The sequence below is a fragment of the Argopecten irradians genome, chromosome 13 (genome assembly GCF_041381155.1).
Source record: "Argopecten irradians isolate NY chromosome 13, Ai_NY, whole genome shotgun sequence".
Classification (NCBI taxonomy): domain Eukaryota; kingdom Metazoa; phylum Mollusca; class Bivalvia; order Pectinida; family Pectinidae; genus Argopecten; species Argopecten irradians.
The window spans coordinates 18,628,256-18,652,242 of record NC_091146.1 but is presented as its reverse complement, the minus strand read 5'-3'; the positions used below and the strand labels follow the sequence as shown (position 1 = coordinate 18,652,242).

The 23,987-nt window shown below is 34.4% G+C and overlaps 1 protein-coding gene across 1 annotated transcript in view; it reads left to right on the top strand.

The window, feature by feature from the left end:
• LOC138305989 (talin-1-like) overlaps nt 1–23,987 on the top strand; it is a 91,102-nt gene that overhangs the window by 49,155 nt on the left and 17,960 nt on the right. Inside the window, 15 exon segments of the mRNA XM_069246300.1 lie at nt 2,814–2,936; nt 3,229–3,372; nt 4,349–4,378; nt 8,685–8,846; nt 9,441–9,581; nt 9,840–10,021; nt 12,272–12,404; nt 13,137–13,238; nt 15,541–15,711; nt 16,155–16,301; nt 16,649–16,870; nt 17,147–17,293; nt 17,649–17,815; nt 18,192–18,375; nt 18,683–18,808. Of these exon segments, the coding sequence (XP_069102401.1) occupies nt 2,814–2,936; nt 3,229–3,372; nt 4,349–4,378; nt 8,685–8,846; nt 9,441–9,581; nt 9,840–10,021; nt 12,272–12,404; nt 13,137–13,238; nt 15,541–15,711; nt 16,155–16,301; nt 16,649–16,870; nt 17,147–17,293; nt 17,649–17,815; nt 18,192–18,375; nt 18,683–18,808 (2,181 nt within the window).

Sequence of the window (23,987 nt, the reverse complement as noted above, 5' to 3'; positions counted from 1 at the left end):
TTGAAATTCATATAACTGTTCTATGCGAAGAAAAGCCCGGATAGCATTAGAATTGCTTCAGAAAACATTGTTGAAACCTATTGTTGGATAAGTTTTAACTGACATGGATATACTGTAACCTGTCACTATACTATCTTTTGTCAGCCTGTTGTTTGGTATTAAGCTTGAACTCTCTAAACATACTGGAATCTTGTTGACATGTGCTCGGATTTTGTACATGCATCTCTGAATGTCCAGCCTTATATTGGAAATAGAACCATTTCAATTCTGTCTTTACTAATGCATTGCTATTATCAAATTAAATTTATTGTTTAGATCTACTTTTTGATAAACTAATATTTTTTTCTAGATTTAGTTATATTTTCTGAGCAAATGGTTTATTTTGTGATTTTATTTCCTACTTTAACAATCTCTGAAGAATAAGGTAATTTTTTACATGTTTAATGCTGTATTCCCCTTTCATACATTGTGTTATTTCTGATAATTAATTTATTACTCTAATAAATTTACTTATTTACTCTTTATTAATTATATAATTCAGCTCTAATTAATTTATATCAAACATTTTATGCTACTATTACTTTGTTGAGTGATGTGTTTAACCATTTTAATTTCATTACTATGGATTTTAACCCAAAGTCAAAATATTTAAATTTTTTACTAGTTTACATATTTTGTGTTTTCATAAATAAAAGATATTTTAGATAATCATACTTCAAAACTCTGAAAGTTTTATCGTCATATTAGACATTGAAACTCTGTTGAGCATAGACAAAAGAAACGCTACAAGTTAAGAAAGAGATTTCTATGATTAAACTCTGCATGTATTGCTATCGTTGTTTGAAATGTTTATGTAAATATTTCATTAATTTGATTTTTTTTTTTTGTCTTACTTAATTGTTCAAGTCTGTTGAATGAATTCTATTGAAAACTCTGTTGTTGCGGATGAAATGATATCTTGACTTATTGCTTGTAACATCTTCTGTGATTGGTTGAATGTATTTTATTTAATCCTTTGTCTTGTGAGTGCATTTTTGATTGGCTAATACTGATTGTGTTATGTTTTTTCATTGGCTAACATTATTTGTTTACTTGAGCCTACGACTGTGATGTGTAGCATTTGAAGACATTTTCCAGGGGCATATTTGGGTAACACTAAGTTTTGTTTTTGTTTGTTTCCCCTTTTGTTTATTGTTTCATTTGTTAGACCAGATGTTTATGTTGTGACTTCAACTTCACACCAAACACCAATCTATCCTTCACACATTACCCCCCTTTCTTTGTCGGTATTCTGTCTTTACATATAGCAGAGTTGTCTGCTCTTGAGGTAATTATTGTTTTATCATGAGCCTGTGTGAAAACATCACATTGTTTTCTATGGAAAATAATGTGACATAAGGTTACAATCAAATGAATTACATCACATGATAGCATAGTGCCAATCAATATGTAAAAACAGAATAAATGTTGGGATTCCTGCTGGGTGTCTTTGTTTGTTTGTGGGCATGCAAACATCATATGCCCTCCTCAAAATCATATGTTCAATTAATAGATAGTTTAAAAAAATGATCTAGTTTAATGTAGTTTTGAATAATCTTAGTTATCAATATATAACTCAATGTATGATGTTTGAACTTTTGAAAATGTATAAGATTTTAGAAATGTCAGAATTTTCATCATAATTTAATTCAACTATGTTAATTATTGTTGTTTTTTGTTAATGTTGAATATCATTAAATCATGTATGAAAATTTAATTTGGGAAAATAACTCTTGAGTTGATGTAAAGTTTTATTTATAAATACTTTGGATATGTTTAGAAAACACAGATTAATTTCTTAAAAATTTCTTAAATTTACCCATAAAATATATACATCTTCCTGCTGTCTGTAGACACTATCCTTCTGGAACTATTGACTTTATCTCCACACTTGTGCCTTACACCCTTACAACTGTACCAATACAACAATTTACCTATAAACATTGCCATTCTGGTTTTCCGATCCTGTACACAGTTGTCTCCCCCTGGCCAAGTAACACAACTCACACTGTATTCTTGACATACCACACACTCCATGCTCTTCTTACACATTTCATCTTTGTTTTAGCATGTGCATTTCTATTTGTTTTAGCACAGAAGTTATTATTTTCTATTATGATTATTTTTAGCATGGATAAACTTTGATTTTATATCAATGTTTTACATCATTTCTAAAGATTTTATTTTTACTTCAGTTGAAATGTTTTATTTTCTGTCTGATTTTACTCTTATAGATATCAGAAATATTGTTCATGTTTAGTTCAAATCATTCACCCCTGACAAACTTGAACATTTCCAACTCTAAGGCTAGAACAGTTCATAATTAATTCAAAGGGGTGTGGAATAAATGCTATCTGACAACTGTTTATTTAATTGCTTATCTTGTCTTGGTTACGGTGATTCTACTAACATCAAATTATGTTTTATGTAATTACTTGACAATTGCATTATTCTCTCTAACTACAATTTTTCTTTTTGAGAAATTTTTTTTTAATCTTCTATTGATATACATAGTATATGTTTACTGTGTCATGTTCACTCTATATGCTTGCACTTCATCTTATTCAACTGTCACAATTTCTTAAGCTTCACTGACATTTCTGCATTGCAAAAAAAAATTCTGTGGTATATATTTATGATATGATTTGCTCCATTTGAGTTGGCTGTATATCAGCTACAGTGCCACTATCAATAACTAATAAAAAAACCAGTATTTATGTTTTCTAAGGAACTTCAGAAATTTTGATCATTTTCGTTTTGTTTTGATCTGACAGGCTCTAGGAGAGGCGATGACAGGAATTACTAACCATGCCAAGCAGGGAGAACTTGAAGACTTCTGTGTGGCTGTACATAACTTTGCTGGATCTGTATGTGGCTTGACTGAGGCTTCATCACAGGTAAGGAGAAATAGAATATTCAACTTGACGGATAAGTCTTGTGTCCAGGTAGGAGAAATAGAATATTCAACTAGAAGCCATGGTCTCATCCCAAGTAAGGAGATATAAAATATATCAAAATAGAAAACTAGATTTCATCTCAGATGAAGTGAAATAGAGTATTCAACTATAAACAGTTACTGAAAAAGTAATATTAACATTTCGTGTATTTTTCATGAATTTGAATACTTCTTACTCCAGAACTTTAGGTACTTCGATTTTTGTCATTTTCTGTATCTTTTCTCTTTTGTAGGCTGCCTATCTTGTTGGAGTTTCTGATCCAAACTCGGAACCCGGACGACCTGGCTTGGTTGACCAATCACAGTTTGCGAGAGCCAATCAAGCCATTCAGTCTGCCTGCTCAAATCTAGCCAATCCGGCAAGCTCACAGCAACAGGTAGATATGACCTTTGACCTATTGTTGAGGGAATGCTATGGTTCAGCAGCCTAACAATTCATTACTAAGCTTGGCTGCTGTTTACTCCCGCCTCTACATAGGCTTAATCAGCTAGTGAATGTTACACACCTCATAGTTAACTCCCTTGGTAGGCTTCCAGTCATGAGTTATCTCCCTTAGCACATTTTCAGTCATGGTTTATCTCCCTTGGTAGACTGTTCCTTAGGAAGCTTACAGGTATAAGTTATCTCGTTGACAGGCTTTTAATAATGAGTTGTCTCCCTTAGTAGGGTTTCAGCCATGCTTTATCTTGCTTACAGACTAACCTCGTTCAGTAAAGTGATTGTCAGTATAATTATCTCCCTTTTTGAAATGTTTTCTGTGGTATTCTTTCATAGATAAGAACAACATTCATGAAATTTTCGCTGTTTTAGTCTCGCATATAAAAGAACATTCAGGAAAATTCAATTATAATTAATTTGGATAAGATTCAGCTCAGTACAAGTAAATTAACTCTTACAAAGTTCATGTGTTGACATCTCCTTGATTTAGCTTTCACTATCGTGAACCCTTTGTCCAACAAACTGATGTTGTAAGCTTTGCTGTTGAAACACAAATACAACTTTATCAGATGTATCTATATGTTGATGTCAGTTTTTGATGGATTTTGCTATCACAGAAAAATGAGACGGTTAACCAAGTCTGATATAATTGCATGTTGGAAAGGTAATATCTATAGAGCAAATTTTGAAGGTAAACTCAATGTAATGGTAAGCTCAATGTAATGTATTGTTAAATTCAGATTGAACGGAATGTGAAGAAGTTTTTCCATCCAGTTATTCAACGTGTAAAGTTATAGACAAGACATAAATAGATAAACAAATAAATTGTGTATTTATACTACTTGTATAAAGTTTGTTAAGACAATTTTTAAATCAATTGAATCATATTTTGTTTCTTCTTTTTTCCACCAAAGTACTATGCCCAATGGAATTGTAGGTCTTTGGTAGGTTGATCTTTGACCTTCGACCTCTGACCTTATGCATTTGAATGTAACTATGGAGACTGTTGCCTTAGTGACCTGCCCATGTTTAGATATATCTATATATAGCCTCATTGTGTGTTTTAGGTCGTGTTTGTTTAGTTTAAGTTTCTTGAAGTGTCTTTTAGCTTCTGATGCGTCCCACAATGTATTTCTTTAGATAATCTTTAGTTTGTTTAGTTTCTTACTCTTAACAAAAACACTCTCACGTCTTGCGCTTCAAGAGGTTGATTTGTTCTTCAATTTAAAAGAAAAAAGAAAATATAAAATCTGTAAAAAAAAAATAAGCAACACTGCTTTAAAGAAAAAATTGTGAAATTTCAAATTATGAAAATTATCATTTTCTTTGTAGTTTTGGTGAAATGTATTTGTGATTTAGTTACCACTTGATTTTTAAAGCATTATTGTTTTGAAGCTAGAAATTTTAATTGTAAAAAAAAAAAAAATTGGATTGAAATTAGTTCATTGGAATCGTTTAATTTTGATGTGATGCATATTTTTGTCAGAAATCAGTCTTTGGTTCCAGTATCTTTTGTAACAGTTTTTTGGCTTGATGTATGTGGCTTCAGCTATTCCAACAGTCTCCAGGATGTGCTTCAAAAGATGCTTCAAATTGTGAAAACAGAATAACTAGAAACTAAAAAAAGAATAAAAGTTTTTTGCATTTTATGTGTGAAAAGAAAAACAAACTGCATGTCTTGAAAAATTGAAGTGAAAAATTTACAATAAAATTAATTCAATTTAATTTTGTGGGAAATCTCAACTTAATTGCATGGTATGGGTTAAAATATTTGATTAAAGGTATAATTGATGGTTCAGGATTATTTTTTTTATTAAAACTGATTTTAATATGTCTAAATGTTACCAATAACTAATAATTTGTTTGTTTTTAAGTGTTTTTAATCAGAAAAGCTCCAACGATATGATATTACTTACATGCTTACATGGAATATAGGATTTTTTCTGACATTGTTTTTGTGTGATCACTTAATATTTGGTGGGTCAAAGGTTTATTTTAGATGATGAATATAAACTTTAAAATTAGATTTTAAAATTTTGATGATTTAATGGTAACGAGCAAGTCAACCTCACCCTGTCACAAAAGCTTATAATCACTGGAAATTTCTGGCAAATGTTTTATAAATATTGATAACGGAAATTTGCACATAAGGATAATTTGCCAAGAAATAATTGCCATGTCACTTCACCTACAGCAACTGCACATGGACATTATACATACTGACTGGCTCAAAATGGGTTCTTCCATTTTGTTAGATAGGGTTGTATTATGTCAGTCTCATATGTTTCTAAGTAGTATTACAGAGAATTTCACACCTGTCTTCCCTCATTTTAATCACAACCTGACCACTTTCCCTGGCACTTCTCACCTATTCAAAGTTTATTTTATTATCAGTATTTGTTGTTTTATTATTTTTGCAGTGTTTTGTTTTTCCCAAGCAATAATGGAAATCAGCCACAGTGTGAAATTCTTATTCATTGTCCAATGAAAAGCTTTGTATCAAAGGCTTGATATGTATTGACCAATGGCAGGTCTTGTACTGAATAACCTAATTAGATCAGATGTGATGTTTTGTCAAGAGATTATTGACCAATCGCATCAGCTCTTACATGTCCATCACCAATGACAGACCATGTTACATTTAATTCTAGCATCCGGCATGCCACGGAGAGGGAAAAAAGAAAATGAGTAGAAAGTCTAAATCACTTTCTATGTGCTGCAATACTCATGGAGTAAGACCAAGCATAAATATAAGAATGTTTTTGATTGGTTACTAAAATATTTATGTCAAACTTCTCCTGGAGTAAGGTCAAACATTGATGTGTCATTGTTGCTGATTGGTCAATTTACTGTTAAAGTTGAATAACATTGATCTAACAACGTCATTTATTTGTCAGTTAATGAATAGCTTTCAGTCTTTCGTATTTAAAGAAAAAAAAATGTATCACTTTGAGACTTTTATTGTTGAATTACTTTCAAGATGCTTTGAAAAATATATCTTAATTGCTTTCTATGGCAAAAAACAGAATTTAAACAAAAGCAAACAAAAAATGTGATCAAAAATCCTGATTGTCAGGATATGAATTTTTATTGGGTTTTAACTTTACTTTAATGCAAGTAAGACATGGATTTTGCAGCACATTGAAATTGATAAATACCTATTGAGATATATTGTCCCCATCTATATATCTGTATTAAATGTACTTGTATAAACTTGTTTGTCCTTTCCCAAAGTTCTCAGGTTGTTTTCTTTTCTTGAAAAGAATTCTTCAAAATTGTTTAAAAACGAAAAGTTTGAAAAAAAATATCTTGAAGTAACATTGATATTCAAACATGTTGTATTTAAAGGCCCACTACCTTTCCGGAGCAAATTTTATAGGTTTCTTAAAAACATTAATAACATAAGAAAATACATATCGATGGCCTAAGATGAGGTTACAACACCAAACAAATGCAAGATTTCCTGCGTAATATATGAAAACTGTGGAGATTCATTTCGCTGTTTTGCCGTCTGGCACAGTAGTATTCAACTACCGCGCGGTAATTAGGACGTCGGCGGGAAACATAAGACGACCCGCGTTATGAAAATTCACATTTTATTCATTTTAATTATTTTGTTCAGGAGATAATGATGAGTGTTGTATTAACGGTAAGTTAATAACTTTTGAGACTCTACACAATTATCAATCTCGTTTTACATTCCCATTTTAAAAATTAAAAGCCGTTTCGGAAAGGTAGTGGGCCTTTAAAACAAAATCAGAAAATAGTTGAAGATTTTTGTCAAAAGAAATAAGGCAAATTCCATTAGGTAAAACATATTTAAATGAATTGCAGTGATATTCTACATATGTATTTTTAACAAAACTTTTGACTAGTGATAAAACTGGTGATAGGTCAGGAGTTATCACTGATATAACATGTTGAGTATTAGCTTTGCACCGCATAAATTATTATATATGGAAATTGTAGATAATTAGTAATGATATATCAATATTTATGTATGGAACCATAGCTGGAAACATGCTGCAAATATTCACCAAATTATATATACATCAGTATGCATGTGTAAGGGATTAAACAACCTCTGGTTTGTCTTTTTGGGTAGCTGAAACTCGGCAAAATTATATCTTATGTAAATGTTATATTTAGATAATATTCAAAAAATGTTCAGCAAAATTGGATCTTATGTGAATGTAATGTTTTCATATATATTCTTTTTTTTTGAATGGGAAAATAACTAACAAAAGAATGTGTATTTTTTTAATTAATAAATGATCAATAAAAGCAATTCACGAAAATGTGATATTTGCGAGTTGAAGGAAATAAAATTTTATGAAATTGAAATGAAAATGTTTCAGCTAAACAAATGGAAATTATAATTAACCATGTAATGTGTATTCATGTCTTCCATTTTCTGTAAAAAATCATTTAATATATATCAATAAGGAAATCTAATGTAAGATAAATTTTTGATAAAAAAGGTTAAAGTATGTTTCTTTTGAAAGATATCTTTGATAAAAAAGAAGAAGTTACTTGATTTGTTTTCAATTGCTTTGTATGCTTGTTCTATCTTGAAAATATTTTGTCATTTTTCACAGAATTTTTTTTTCTTTAATCTTTCACTTGATAATTTTATGCAAATATCACTTAAAATTTTGACTTTCTGAAATAAGACAGAAAGAAGAAAAGGTACATCAACTTTGCTTTAAGAGATAAAAAAATAATTTTATGGGTTTTTTTTTCATATTATGGACGCTATAGGTTTTGGTGAATCTGAGTATAATCACATATATATAAAATGATATTACCGCTAAGCTGTTTTTGCACTTTATGTTCTGATGAAATGAATGAGCTATTATTGAATGTAAGGGTTTCTTTCTGGGTTATGATGAAAGTAAGATTAACTATGCATAAAGCATCTCTATTTCAGTGAATATAAAATAACTGAATTCATAATCCAAATGTCCAAATGATCATGAAACATTTTCTTTTACATAGTCAATCAAATATTTGATATATGTCATTTTGATTGGCTAAGCGTAAATGTAATAAATTTAAGATTGTATAATAATCTAAAAACCTGGTTTTGTTTTGTTGAAACTTGACATGTCAAGTTTTTAAATTTGATTTATTTTCATCATTTCAGACTTTTTTGGTATATCTGAGGGTTTGTAACCATTAACACTTTACTTTCTACTTAATATTAATTTTCAAGTGTTTTAATCAATATTATCTGTTTTTCACCCCCAGGTCCTCTCTGCGGCCACCATCGTCGCCAAACACACTTCAGCTTTATGTAATGCCTGCCGTCTGGCTTCATCGAAAACATCCAATCCGGTTGCTAAGCGACATTTCGTACAGAGTGCCAAGGACGTTGCAAATAGTACAGCAAATCTTGTAAAAGCAATCAAGGTATGTGGGAACCAGAAATATATATTGTGATTATATACAGGCAAACCTTGATTAATTTAAAGTCGTAAGCGCGCTTACAGCCGGGCCATCGAGAGTGATTTGCATAAGTTGTATAACTTGTTTCTCAATCGATGTAAAATAAATAAAGTTTATATTTTTTATGTATACTTGAATTTTCAAGTTGTCAAAATATTTTCTTTTGAACCAAATCATCACTTCAAATCAAACAAGGTCCATGAGTTACACAACAGACATAAATAACTATAATTCAACAGTGTATGTAAAGAGCATTTTGGATATACACTGAATCCTGTCTAATTTGACACCTGACTTTTCTGACATCCTGTCAAATCCGAGACAATCAGATCTTGTTCTCTGTTTATATATATATTATATAAGATTATATACAAGTTTCATTGTACTTCACGTCATATATGATTGGAAAAAAAATGATAGCCTAACTAAAAAATGTAGAAAATTTAAAAAAACATCTTTATGAAAAAGAAACAAATTATAAATTCTACATGATCAGACAATTAAGTTAAGTTGAGTTAATGCCCATTTCTACAGTATTTCTTCGTCTTTTTACTTCAGGCTTTAGACTCAGAATTCACAGAAGAAAATCGCGAGAGATGTGCAGAAGCTGCCAAGCCTCTCATCGAAGCAGTTGATGAACTTACCAAATTCGCTTCCTCACCGGAGTTTGCTAGTGTACCTGCCAAGATCAGTCCACAGGTATGTGGTAGATTTAAGAACCTTTCACCCCAATAGGCATTAATAAATAAACTGGCTAGGACCTGTAGAAAGAAGAGGACAATTTTATAATTAAGAGAAGAGATCTACCACGGAAATATACCATAGGAATGTAATTACATAAATTTAAAAAAAAAAAAAAAAAAAGTTATAAAATCAGCATATCTATCCAATAAAGATGTAATATTGATACATTACTAAATAAATACCCTTATTTTATTTTATACACTGATTCTGCAGGCAAAGAAAGCACAGGAGCCGATCACATCAGCTGGGAAGGCGATGATATCGGGAGCCTGCAGTATGGTCCAGGCGGCCAAACAGCTGGCCGTTAACCCGAAGGACCCTCCTACGTACCAACTCTACTCCAACTACTCCAAGAGTGTGTCCGACGCAATCAAGAGACTTGTGTCTTCTATCAGGTAAGAGTGTGTCTAACACAATAAAATGAAAACTTCTACTAAATTTTTAGCTCACCTGGCCCGAAGGGCCGGTGAGCTTATGTCATGGCGCGGCGTCCGTCGTCCGTCGCCGTCCGTCGTCCGTCGTCCGTCCGTCCGTCCGTCCGTCCGTCAACATTTCCTATAAATCGCTACTTGTCCTAGAGTTCTGCATGGATTGTAACCAAATTTGGCCACAAACATCCTTGGGGGAGGGGAACAGAACTTGTATAAATTTTGGCTCTGACCCCCCGGGGGCAGGAGGGGCGGGGCCCAATAGGGGAAATAGAGGTAAATCCTTTAAATCGCTACTAGTCATAGAGTTTTGCATGGATCGGAACCAAATTTGGCCACAAACATCCTTGGGGGAAGGGGAACAGAACTTGTATAAATTTTGGCTCTGGCCCCCCAGGGGCAGGAGGGGCGGGGCCCAATAGGGGAAATAGAGGTAAATCCTTTAAATCGCTACTAGTCATAGAGTTCTGAATGAAATGTAACCAAATTTGGCCACAAACATCCTTGGGGGAAGGGGAACAGAACTTGTATAAATTTTGGCTCTGACCCCCCGGGGGCAGGAGGGGCGGGGCCCAATAGGGGAAATAGAGGTAAATCCTTTAAATCGCTACTAGTCATAGAGTTCTGCATGGATTGGAACCTAATTTGGCCACAAACATCCTCTGGGGAAGGGGAACAGAACTTGTATAAATTTTGGCTCTGACCCACCGGGGCAGGAGGGGCGGGGCCCAATAGGGGAAATAGAGGTAAATCCTTTAAATCGCTACTTGTCCTAGAGTTTGGCATGGATTGTAACCAAAATCAGCCACAAACATCCTTGGTGGAAGGGGAACAGAACTTGTATAAATTTTGGCTCTGGTCCCGGGGGGCAGGAGGGGCGGGGCCCAATAGGGGAAATAGAAGGTAAATTCTTTAAATCACTACTAGTCATAGAGTTCTGTATGGATTGTAACCAAATTTGGCCACAAACATCCTTTGGGGAAGGGGAACAGAACTTGTATAAGTTTTGGCTCTGGCCCCCAAGGGGCAGGACGGGTGGGGCCCAATAGGGGAAATAGAGGTAAATCCTATAAATCGCTACTTGTCCTAGAGTTTTGCTTGGATTGTGACCAAATTTGGCCACAAACATCCTTGGGGGAAGGGGAACAGAACTTGTATAAATTTTGGCTCTGACCCTCCGGGGGCAGGAGGGGCGGGGCCCAATAGGGGAAATAGAGGTAAATCCTTTAAATCACTATTTGTCATAGAGTTCTGCATGGATTGGAACCAAATTTGGCCACAAACATCCTCTGGGGAAGGGGAACAGAACTTGTATAAATTTTGGCTCTGACCCCCCGGGGGTAGGAGGGGCGGGGCCCAATAGGGGAAATAGAGGTAAATCCTTTAAATCGCTACTAGTCATAGAGTTCTGCATGGATTGGAACCTAATTTGGCCACAAACATCCTCTGGGGAAGGGGAACAGAACTTGTATAAATTTTGGCTCTGACCCCCCTGGGGCAGGAGGGGCGGGCCCCAAAAGGGGAAATAGAGGTAAATCCTTTAAATCGCTACTTGTCCTAGAGTTTAACATGGATTGTAACCAAAATCAGCCACAAACATCCTTGGGGGAAGGGGAACAGAACTTGTATAAATTTTGGCTCTGGTCCCGGGGGGCAGGAGGGGCGGGGCCCAATAGGGGAAATAGAAGGTAAATTCTTTAAATCGCTACTAGTCATAGAGTTCTGTATGGATTGTAACCAAATTTGGCCACAAACATCCTTGGGGGAAGGGGAACAGAACTTGTATAAGTTTTGGCTCTGGCCCCCCAGGGGCAGGACGGGTGGGGCCCAATAGGGGAAATAGAGGTAAATCCTATAAATCGCTACTTGTCCTAGAGTTTTGCTTGGATTGTGACCAAATTTGGCCACAAACATCCTTGGGGGAAGGGGAACAGAACTTGTATAAATTTTGGCTCTGACCCCCTGGGGGCAGGAGGGGTGGGGCCTAATAGTGGATTTAGAGGTTAATATTAAAATTCCTTCAGAAAAGAAACAATGAACCTGTTGTTTTTTATTAAATTTGTGTCAAATATCTTGTCAGATTACTGTTTATGAATGAACCATCAATATACAAGTATGGATGACTAAAGAGAACTGATTGACAGAATTACTGTGTCTTCTATTGATATCTCTGGTGTTTATCGTTGTATGAATTACATTTTTGATCTATACGATTAGGGACAGTGCCCCAGGACAGCGTGAATGTGATGAATCTGCAGAGAAGTTAAGCCACTCCATCCGCACACTGGACCAGGCTGCTTTATCTGCCATTAGTCAGAGTTTGAAACAACGCCATGAGAAATCTCTAAAGGTCAGTACACAAAGGTCAAACCTAGTCTGAATCAACGCCATGAGAAATCTCTAAAGGTCAGTATACAAAGGTCAAACCTAGTCTGAATCAACGCCATGAGAAATCTCTAAAGGTCAGTACACAAAGGTCAAACCTAGTCTGAATCAACGCCATGAGAAATCTCTAAAGGTCAGTACACAAAGGTCAAACCTAGTCTGAATCAACGCCATGAGAAATCTCTAAAGGTCAGTACACAAAGGTTAAACCTAGTCTGAATCAACGCCATGAGAAATCTCTAAAGGTCAGTACACAAAGGTCAAACCTAGTCTGAATCAACACCATGAGAAATCTCTAAAGGTCAGTACACAACGGTCAAAGCTAGTCTGAAACAACTCCATGAGAAATCACTCAAGGTCATTTTATAAAATCTAGTCTTCTAATTATTGATAAAGTCAACCAATTATTTTCTAGTGACCTGTTATGGAATGTAGTCTACTAGATAGACCATCATATGTTATAGCTACTTGTCTGTATAACCTCAGTTTGCCATCACTATTCCGTCTTTGCATATTACAGAGTTAGCTTCCTTGCGGGTAGGTATAGATTGTTTTGTGAGCGCAATTTACGTCGTTTTCTCTGAAATGTATGATGTTACGCTTGAAACACGTGACGTCACAATCGATACCTACCCTCAAGTGTAGATAACTCTGTAATATGCAAATACAGAATATTATCATTGTCCACTCCTTTTAGGCGTTCCAAGAGCAGATGATCAGCAGTGCCCGTCAGATCCAGGAACATATTGACCAGGTCCGTGTCTCCGCCAAGGAAGAGCCGGAAAATCTCGGACACAGAGTAAGTGGATATATCTGGAAATCTCAAGAGTAAAATTCCAAAGTCCTACAATGATGAATTGAAATATTTCAAGAAGTCAGGAAAGCATCATCAAAGTCCTGGGCCTAGTTGTTCAAAACGTGATAAGGCTAATCACAGTTAAACGACAATTTTCAAAACAAGATAAAATAATTTCTGGTAATACAAATTTTACAAAATTTTATAAAAAATCTTCAGAACTCCATTCTTTACTTACTTGCTGAGTTTAGTGAAGATATGACCACAAATTTTGCAGTAAATCAGACATGAACATTTTACTAATCATGTGATTAAGCTTTTCATGCTTTGAACAAAAGGGCCCAGCAACTATTTGCTTTGACTTTTTAGCCCACCATCATCAGATGGTGGGCTATTCAAATCGCCTTTCGTCCGTGGTCCGTCGTCCGTCCGTCCTTCCGTCCGTCCGTCCGTCCTTCCGTCCGTCCGTCCGTCCGTTAACAATTCTTGTTACCGCTATTTCTCTAAAAGTACTGAAGGGATCTTTCTCAAATTTCATATGTAGGTTCCCCTAGGACCCTAGTTGTGCATATTGTATTTTGGGACTGATCAGTCAACAAGATGGCCGCCAGGCAGCCATCTTGGATTTTGATAGTTAAAGTTTGTTACCGCTATTTCTCAGAAAGTACTGAAGGGATCTTTCTCAAATTTCATATGTAGGTTCCTCTAGGACCCTAGTTGTGCATATTGCATTTTGGGACTGATCGGTCAACAAGATGGCCGCCAGGTAGCCATCTTGGATTTTGATAGTTAAAGTTTGTTACCGCTATTTCTCAGAAAGCACTGAAGGGATCTTTCTCAAATTTCATATGTAGGTTCCCCTAGGACCCTAGTTGTGCATATTGTATTTTGGGACTGATCGGTCAACAAGATGGCCGCCAGGCAGCCATCTTGGATTTTGATAGTTAAAGTTTGTTACCGCTATTTCTCATAAAGTATTGAAGGGATCTTTCTCAAATTTCATATGTAGGTTCCCGTAGGACCCTAGTTGTGCATATTGCATTTTGGGACTGATCGGTCAACAAGATGGCCGACCAGCCGCCATCTTGGATTTTGATAGTTAAAGTTTGTTACCGCTAATTCTCAGAAAGTACTTAAGGGATCTTTCTCAAATTTCATATTTAGGTTCCCCTAGGACCCCAGTTGTGCATATTGCATTTTGGGACTGATCGGTCAACAAGATGGCCGACCAGCAGCCATCTTGGATTTTGATAGTTAAAGTTTGTTACGGCTATTTCTCAGAAAGTATTGAAGGGATTGTTCTCAAATTTCATATGTAGGTTCCCGTAGGACCCTAGTAGTGCATATTGCATTTTGGGACTGATCAGTCAACAAGATGGCCGCCAGGTAGCCATCTTGGATTTTGATAGTTAAAGTTTGTTACCACTATTTCTCAGAAAGCACTGAAGGGATCTTTCTCAAATTTCATATGTAGGTTCCCCTAGGACCCCAGTTGTGCATATTGCATTTTAGGACTGATCGGTCAACAAGATGGCCGCCAGGTAGCCATCTTGGATTTTGATAGTTAAAGTTTGTTACCGCTATTTTTCAGAAAGCACTGAAGGGATCTTTCTCAAATTTCATATGTAGGTTCCCCTAGGACCCCAGTTGTGCATATTACATTTTGGGACTGATCGGTCAACAAGATGGCCGACTGGTGGCCATCTTGGATTTTGATAGTTAAAGTTTGTTACCGCTATTTCTCAGAAAGTATTGAAGGGATTGTTCTCAAATATCATATGTAGGTTCCTCTAGGACCCTAGTTCTGCCTATTGCATTTTGCGACCACCATCTTGGATTTTGATAGTTTAAAGTTTGAAAAGCAGAAAAAAGAAGTGTAAGTTTGAAAAGCAGAGAAAAGATCCCTCTTTCATTTGTCAGACATAGATCAATCTTTGGTGGGCGCCAAGAAAAGGGCCCAGAACTTAGTCTTGCTTTTTAGATTTTATCAGACAAAAACGAGTTGTAGCTGAATGGTTTAGGTACCTAAAGGTTATAAGAGTTCATGCACATACAAAAAAAACCTGCCTTAGTGACCAGTTTTCTAGGGTCCAAAATGACCCATATCAACACAAATCAACCAGGCCATGAAGACCATTTTTGCTTTGTCCATTGGATGGACGAGTTTGACTATATGTACGTCAATGGCTTCTTCACAAACTCTATTATTACCTTCTGCCTTATTTTCGTCAAAGATGACAGCTGTTGATATTATCTAAAAGTGAAAAGATGCAAGAGTGTTTTAATGTGACATCTCTCTCCACAGGTCACTGTAATGGCTAGTTATTTCGACCCCCTGGCTGATGGAGCTGTGGGCGTTGCGTCCTTGGTTACCAACTCTAAACGACAAACCCAGATCATAGACCTGACAAAGACTGTGGCTGAGTCTACACTACAGTTTGTCAACTCCTGTAAAGAAGGGGGAGGTAACCCCAAGGTAAGATCGTCTACATATCAGCAAGTTTGGATAAGTTTGGATGCAACAATCATTAATTACACATGAAGAAAGTTCTCAAGATTTTCTCTCTTATACTAACACAATTAATTTATTGAGGAAAACAGATTTATGTCAATGAAAAAGTCTATAATTACAGCAAAACATCTACAATATGACAAGGCAAGACTCATAATGAATAATAAATTATTATTACATGCATATTTACAAGAATATAAATGAAATTATACTTTGTAAAACCATGCTATTGAATAAGGGAATTACTTGGATATAAATCTTACCATTTAAAAGAGGATGAGATACTTTGCTGACATTGATCAACATTTACAATATTTAAATCATTTACTATCCCCAAGGAAGGAATTGGAAATGCTTTGCTTCCTTTAATTATTATTTACAATGTGAAACCATTTACTCTCACCCAGGCTGTTCACACACACCAGAATATAGATACGGCTGCTGAGAACACCAAAGATGTCCTCCAAGATCTACTCCAGTCTCTGGAGGAAGCCGCCTCACAGGCCGGAATGGTCAACAGTATGATAGAGAAAATCAGCAAGTCCATCTCACGGGTAAGAGTTATCTCCCTTATCATGGAGTAGTCTCCCTTTGTATATAAATCAATATCTTGGTAGCGGTTTCTTAGCTGTAAAAACTCAAGTTACCTCTGAGCTGAACTCCAATTCACATACTTCTTTCTTCTTGAAAGGCTTTCTTTCTAGGTTGTGTGGTCTGTAAAGAAAAATTTACTGTTCTTAGAAAACCGATTTTGGTGCAATGAATTAAGTTGCTGATGATTTCGTAGAATTCTTCATTGAGTTGGTGGTTTGTTTCCCCTGTATGTTATTATTCTAAAGTTCCTTCTAAAGTTTGAATGAGGTGTTCAGAACTTGATGATTATATCTTTTTCTTGTTGTAGACGGATGAAAGAGTCACAGTCCAAGAAGACAGAAGTTATGTGGACTATCAGACCAACATGGTACGCCTGGCCAAAAACATTGCCGTGACAACCCAAGACATGGTTGCCAAGTCCACCACCAGTGTGTCAGAGCTAGGAGGTTTAGCCAATCAGCTCACACGAGACTTTGATCTATTAGCCAATGACTCGAGAGGAGCAGCTGCATCTACGGCCAGTAGTGATGTAAGTTACAGAAAAATAATTGCCTTAGTAACCACCTCTGTATAAAGACCACCTGCTTAATAAGACAACTGTCTATAAAGACAACCAGTACATGTTTGTTTTCGTAACCCCTTGAGTGGTTATTGGTTTGCATTACAGTGTAGATAAGGTATCAACATTGATCAAGGAGCTTTCCTGTTGTAGTATTAATGGATACTGTTGACTTCCATGATTGATATTATCATTTCCATAAAATTCTGTACAATCCTCAACTCAATAATTCCATGGTTTATACAGGTTGCAAACAGGATAAGGACGACGGTACAAGACTTGGGTAAATGCTGTATAGAGTTGGTGCAGGACGCTGGTAACCTACAGAGCAATCCCTCAGACACGTTTGCACGGCGTGATCTGGCCGACCATGCTAGGAGTGTCACTGAAAAGGTAAAATATTTGTCTTCTCCTTCTTTGATGAACTCTTGAAACTCTTAATGATAATATTTAGTTCATTTATTGCCCATTATTTTGTCTTGTGCCTCAGTTCAGGAATTAACTTAGATTCATATGTAATGTATTGCTACAAAATTCACCAATTCATTGTCTATAAATGTTACCACATTCTTAGATGGTATTAATTGTCATTCCTAAGTTGTACTTTCCATTAAAATATACTATAATAAACATGATTTTTACCTCATTTCTAGTTGTACTTCCTGATCAAGCTTACTATTACAGTGATGTGTTTTACCTCATTTCTAGATATACTTCCCGTTAATTTTATACATGTTTCTGTTACCAGGTGTCCTTCCTGTTGGCGTCTCTCCAGGCCGGTTCTCGTGGCACACAGGCTTGTATCAATGCTGCCAGTACGGTGAGTGGCATCATCGCTGACCTTGATACCACGATCATGTTTGCCACCGCTGGAACACTCAACTCTGACAGTGCTGATTCCTTCGCTGACCACAGGTAAATTAAGACCGGAAATATTAAAAATATATTGTATAGTGCCATGGTTATATCAAAAACATCTGGAGACCAACAAAATTACCTTGATATGATGAGCATAGTTTCTGTTACACATGAAATAAATTATAGGGACCATGACGGAGAATGGAAATTATTCCATTGTGAACATGAATTTTCTAAAAGTGTGTTCGTTATTATATACAGTTTTTCAGAAGATCTTGATATTTACTTGATATTTATTTGCACATAGAACAAAACGTTTCAGAGAATGAGACTACATATTGTATGAAAAGTTTATAAATCCATGTTAATTGCCTCTTGACCTCTGTTAGTTTGTGAAAGATCCAAAACAATATCATCTTTTATCTGTTTATAGAGAAAACATTCTGAAAACAGCCAAGGCGTTGGTTGAGGACACCAAGACACTTGTAGCTGGAGCGGCCTCCAATCAGGAACAGCTAGCAGGCGCAGCACAGATGGCCGTGAAAACTATCACACGATTGGCTGATGTCGTCAAGTTTGGTGCAGCATCGTTAGGATCTGATCAGCCTGACGCTCAGGTAACCAAACCTATCAAAAGTTTAGTCAAGTAATGGAGTTTTAGGAATAATGGCTCAAGTAATAAAGACGTCAAGGTTTTATTGAGTAAAAAGGGTTTGAGGAATATGATAGCACATATAATGAAGCATTCAGAGTTTTGTGAAGTAAATAAAGGACTATAAAGTAATATGCAAGGTGCTCCATTTTGTCTTTCCATAGAAAAAAACTAGTTAATTTAAAGTAAACCTATGATATAAAACATCACCAATAAACAACAAAAATGTTTATCAAATAATATTGATAAAAGCAACAAAAATATGGTTCCAGGTCATGATAATTAATGCCGTAAAGGATGTCGCCTCAGCTCTGTCCGAACTCATCAGTGCCACAAAGAATGCTTCCGGGAAGTCTGTCCAAGACCCTGCTATGTTACACCTTAAGGAATCTGCCAAGGTGGGTATCAGTGTAAACAAGGTCTCTAAGCATGACAATTACTCTGTGTACCCAATTCTCTATTATTTTCTCTTCTCTTATTTTCCCCTTTTATGTTTATTTCAACCAATTTTGGCAGAAACTGTCTCTGATTTTGAAATATTTAACAATTTCGCGAAATTGAGGCCAATTATTTTTAACTAATTAACATTAATGCTTATCATATTGAAATGATGTGTGGAATCAATATTCAAGATGTTGAGTATTAAATCAGATTAACTTATTGACCCTTGAAATTGTATTGGACTCTTCCACTTCAAGAACTGAAACAGTCCATTATAACATTTCAGGGATGAATTGGTTAATTGGATTTTATTTGAAAAGCAAGCTAAGATTAAAAATGTTGCCATGGAAACAATGTCATGAAATCAATTTCCATGGAGTTTTCTTTTTCAGCCTTTAAATTATAATTGGTCTATTATTTAGTGTGTTTAAACTAATTAAAAGTAGAAATATATTATGTATATTTTGCATTTGACCTTTAAATGACATTTTGCAAAGGTTTTTATGTTTGAAAAAAATAAAATAGAATTATGAAATCCATATCGGATCCTATTCTAATAATCTTTGACTTTTGAAATGTAGAAAATAGTGGAAGGGGAGGAAACTCAAATTCTTTGCAAAATAAAGTTAAGGTGTCCTTAATTGGTCAAGTACTTTAGTATATATGTCATGTTGATATATCTGTATGAATGTTATGTACACATATACTGTATTAAGTATTTGCATAATTCCAGACTGTTTTTAAGGGGGGGGGGGGCATTTTGAAGCCATTGGGACCCATTATTGGCCCCCCTCCATTGGGAAATTATTTTAAATTTTAGTAAAATTAAAATTATCAAAATTTGCAAGTTACTCCAGGAAGTTTGTTTCCGATTTACCAATTTTATTCCCAAAATGAAGTAAAAAAGGTCCTTTTCAGATTCAGCCAAAATATGCTCTGCAACAAGATCTTTCAAAATAATGGACTATGTAATAAAGTTACGTATCTTATCGAAAATAGAAAAGATGTCTTGAACAATGGGCCTTATTATAATATAAAAACATTCTCTATAAATCTTAGAATAACATTTTTCTATAACTTCTGCAATTTTCTCTATCTGAATATCAATGAAATGATTCAAAAAGCCTAGAAATTTGTGGTTTGGTTAATGAATTTCCTGTTAAAATTCTTGCTAAAAATTGACTGTCATCATCCGAAATAATACACATGTGTTCATTTTATGATTGTACATATATTTATGTTGCCATGAAAACCAAACCTCTTTTGATAATTGTTTTGAGAATAATAAAACAAAGGTATGATATATCGTGTAAGTGGGGTACCTAATGCTTATTGCATATTGATGAGAACTTGCGTGCTGATTGATACCCTGGTAGGTCAGTAATTTCAGGAAGGGCAGGGGAGCTCCCTATCTCGTCATTATTCTAGTTACTCGTTTAATATTATTTTTCGAGAATGAAACAAAGGTTTGATATATGGTGTTGGTGATTTTATTGAATTTCAGGAGGCAGATGATATAATTTCGTCTATTGCCGGCGGGTATCATGTTTACGTTTCAAGCATGCTCTGAGTGAGCCTTTAGAGTACCCAATGGCTGGAAACCTTTCGATTGGACGAAAATTTCATGCATCATCGTTGTCATAGTAACATTGCAACATCATCAGTGTTCAAATCAAATTAATATTTTGTTTTTATTTCGACATCGTGTACCTTATCATCCTTGTATGTTTTCGGTTAAAAATCGTAACAATGAAAATGAGGTCTGTGGACATGGTTGAATGACATGTTTCCATAGCAACCAGGTCACATGACTGACATGACCCAGTTTTCCTCTAGTGAAAGAAGAATTGTGGCATATTCTCATGATATACCCAGTGTTTTTCGATATTTCGTGCCAATGTTTTTAATGGAATTGACATATCATAATGAAACAAAAGTTCCTGTCTATGAGTTATGTGCCTTACACGAAAAAATATAATTTCGACTACTTTTAAAAGATTGCTTTGGAGTAATCTGATGAAATAAAAATTTTGAGGAAAATACTTATTAGAAAAAGTTTGAGAATTATATTTCATCAAGCTTGGTATCTGAACATTGCAACGTATCAACAGTTTTAAGGGAAAAGATTAGGAGTTGTTGAAAAGAGATTGAGTATTGATGTAACTTCTATGACAGGGACTTTTGTTTTCTGCTACATGTTTTGTGATGTGAATTGCATGTGACAGGATGAGCATACATTAGTATCAATTAACATCATATAAATCATATTTATACAATATTATTAAATAATTCTATGAAAGTTTTCCATATTCAAAATTACATTGATACTGTTTTTTCCTTCAAAACAAAAAAGAAACATGCTTTCAAATGTATTTATTTAGAAACAATAAGCAATTTCTTGCCTATTAGATTAAACTACATTTGTTTGGTGAAAAAAATGAAAAGGGGAAAAAACAAAAAATAAAGATCATGAACATTTTTGCATATGAAAATTTTGAAGTCGTGCTTAAATAAGAGTTAAAAAAAATAGAAAAAAACCATTTGTCATATGCAATATTAAATATTTCAAAAATGTTATCAATTGATTAGTATATATTTTAAAAAGAGACAGAAAAAACCCCAGAATAACTGACGCCTAAATTTCAGAAAGGTCAATATTTGAAATTATATTTGAATCCAGAAATGATCATCAGCGTTTGTTTATATACAGCCATCCTTTCAGTTGCAATTCGCAATATTTTACAATGTATTGATGTAGTAAGAAATTTTTTATCATTTGTTGTGTGTATTTGTTAGCCATATTTGATGCAAATTATGATACTATGCAAATCTTAAAGATTAGAGAAATTGAAAAAGATATATTTAAAATATTTGATTTGATAGAATTTCACTTTATATCACGTGCTGCTAATATTGATTGAAATTGGGATTTTAATGTTTTCAGTTTTATAAAATATTAGAACACCTATGTCAATATGATATCAACATTTACTTAAAAGTAATATGAAAACTATTTCTAAGATATGCAATAAGAAAAAAAATAAATGAAACTAATTGCTTCAGATTAAAAAAAAAGATAAAATGTGAAACAAAAATTAGAAACCAATAATCAATCATTCGTACAGTTAAATATGTGTTATTCTGAATAGGCTAATGCAGAGTTTGAGCATTCTTTTTGTTGCTGCACATTCAAACTAAAATTACCAACTAAAATCTTTTTTCTTTTTTTTTTCTGTTATAAGCTTTGACAATATCTGTTAAAACTAGTTTGTAATTAACCCTTAGGCTGCTGCAATGGTTTGTATAGTAATGGCTCTCAGTGCTGCATTAATTTTGTAAAATCCAGGGAAATGATAACTTAATTATAAATGATTATATCTTGAAAACTATTTGCATTATGTGAATAAAAGTTATATGAAAATTGTTTGTTATTGCCTGTAGTTTATATTGATGTTGTTTATTCCGCAAATATACTTCTCGTTAAGCATACAGGTAACAATACAGGTGACTAAAGGTAAAAATAATAGGTTGTATCAAATAATAACAAGAAAACTCAATTAAAATTATGAAATGAAACCAATTTAATAGAGTAACCTTAGTATTAAGAAGCATATGACTTCATTTGGTTATTAAGTCTTTGAAAAAATCCAGGTAAAAAACTTCTAAAACTAATTAATATTCACAAACAAAATCTTGATAATTGTTCATGAAAGAAAGAAGCTAGTTTCCTGTTTAATTTCTGGTCTATCATCACATAGTGTATGCATTTGCATTATGCACCACATATTATCTCTATCTTAGACCAAGTTACCCTTAAAAGTATTGTTATAGCTCAGGTGAGTCCAGGTAAGTCATTTTCAGTCAGGTGAAAGTTAATTAGACAATATAACTAGAAAACGATCCTAAACAATTTCTGAAAAATTGTTTTTCAAATGCATCATGACTTGACCAACAGTGGTGTAAATCACTTAATCTGGATAAAACCCATAGCCGTTATCAACGTAAAAGAAACACCTGCATCTCATAAAACGTAATCCAAGTGTCATTTTTCGTTCATGTTTTCTTTCAACATGCCGGTCATTGACGGTAAACTTCGTGTAGATAATATAAACAAATTTGTGTGAACAACTATATTTTCTATATTTGTAATCATCCAAAAATGCTTTTAAAAAGCAACTAGTTTACATTTATTTGTGTTGTGCATTAATTTCAAGTTCAACTCGCCTGTGAAAGTCAATCTTGTCGTCTGTCAACACGGCAGCCGGCCGCGTGGGGGGCTGCCTCATGTTCTGTGTTGGCATCGGGCACACACTTATTTATAGGAAGTTTGTAATTAACAGAGTTACTTCCCCTTTCTAGAACTCTTTGATGTTGTTCAGTGTTATGAGTTCCTTGCTTTCGTTTCCTCTGTTCTGCCTATGCATGGAGTTTTGCTGTTAAATCATCTTATCTCGTTTCAATCATGGCAGTATTTGGGCTGTAAATTAATTGCTTACCTATATCAATATATATACTCATAATTATCACTTGAAAAATATTATTAGAATATAGAGCTGTGAAATTGTGCTGATCAGACATTTTATGAAATGTCGGGAGGGGAATAAAATGTTTCCAAGATCATCCAGCTTTGAAATATAGAGAAGTGGACATTTAGGTTTAGCTATAGGGTTTACAGCCATTTCTATACTATACCTAGGGTGCTAAGAGCAGGAAGTTTTCAATACCCTTACGGTTATATATTGGGAAAAGAGGCTTAGTCAATGAGATCATAGTATGTTATAGTTTTCATGCTGTTTTGGTCTTTCATAGTGGTATTGAGTGATGGGCGACAGTTTATAATATTTTCACATCATTTATTGATAATCATTTAAAATTTAATAAATCGAAAGAGAGAGTGCATTTATAGGGATATCTATCCCCATTCTATCTCGCTCTAGCATCTATTGCACATCATATACAGTGTATTGAAAATCAGTTAAATTCTACTGACTATACGAAACTATTTCTTATTCTTCATTTTATGTTACAATGCTTGCTGTTTTCTCTTCTTTGTGATTTGTGTTCATTGTCTTGATATTGTATAAAACTCTCCCTATCCTGGAAAATTGAACTACAAATCATTTTACACTTAAAAAA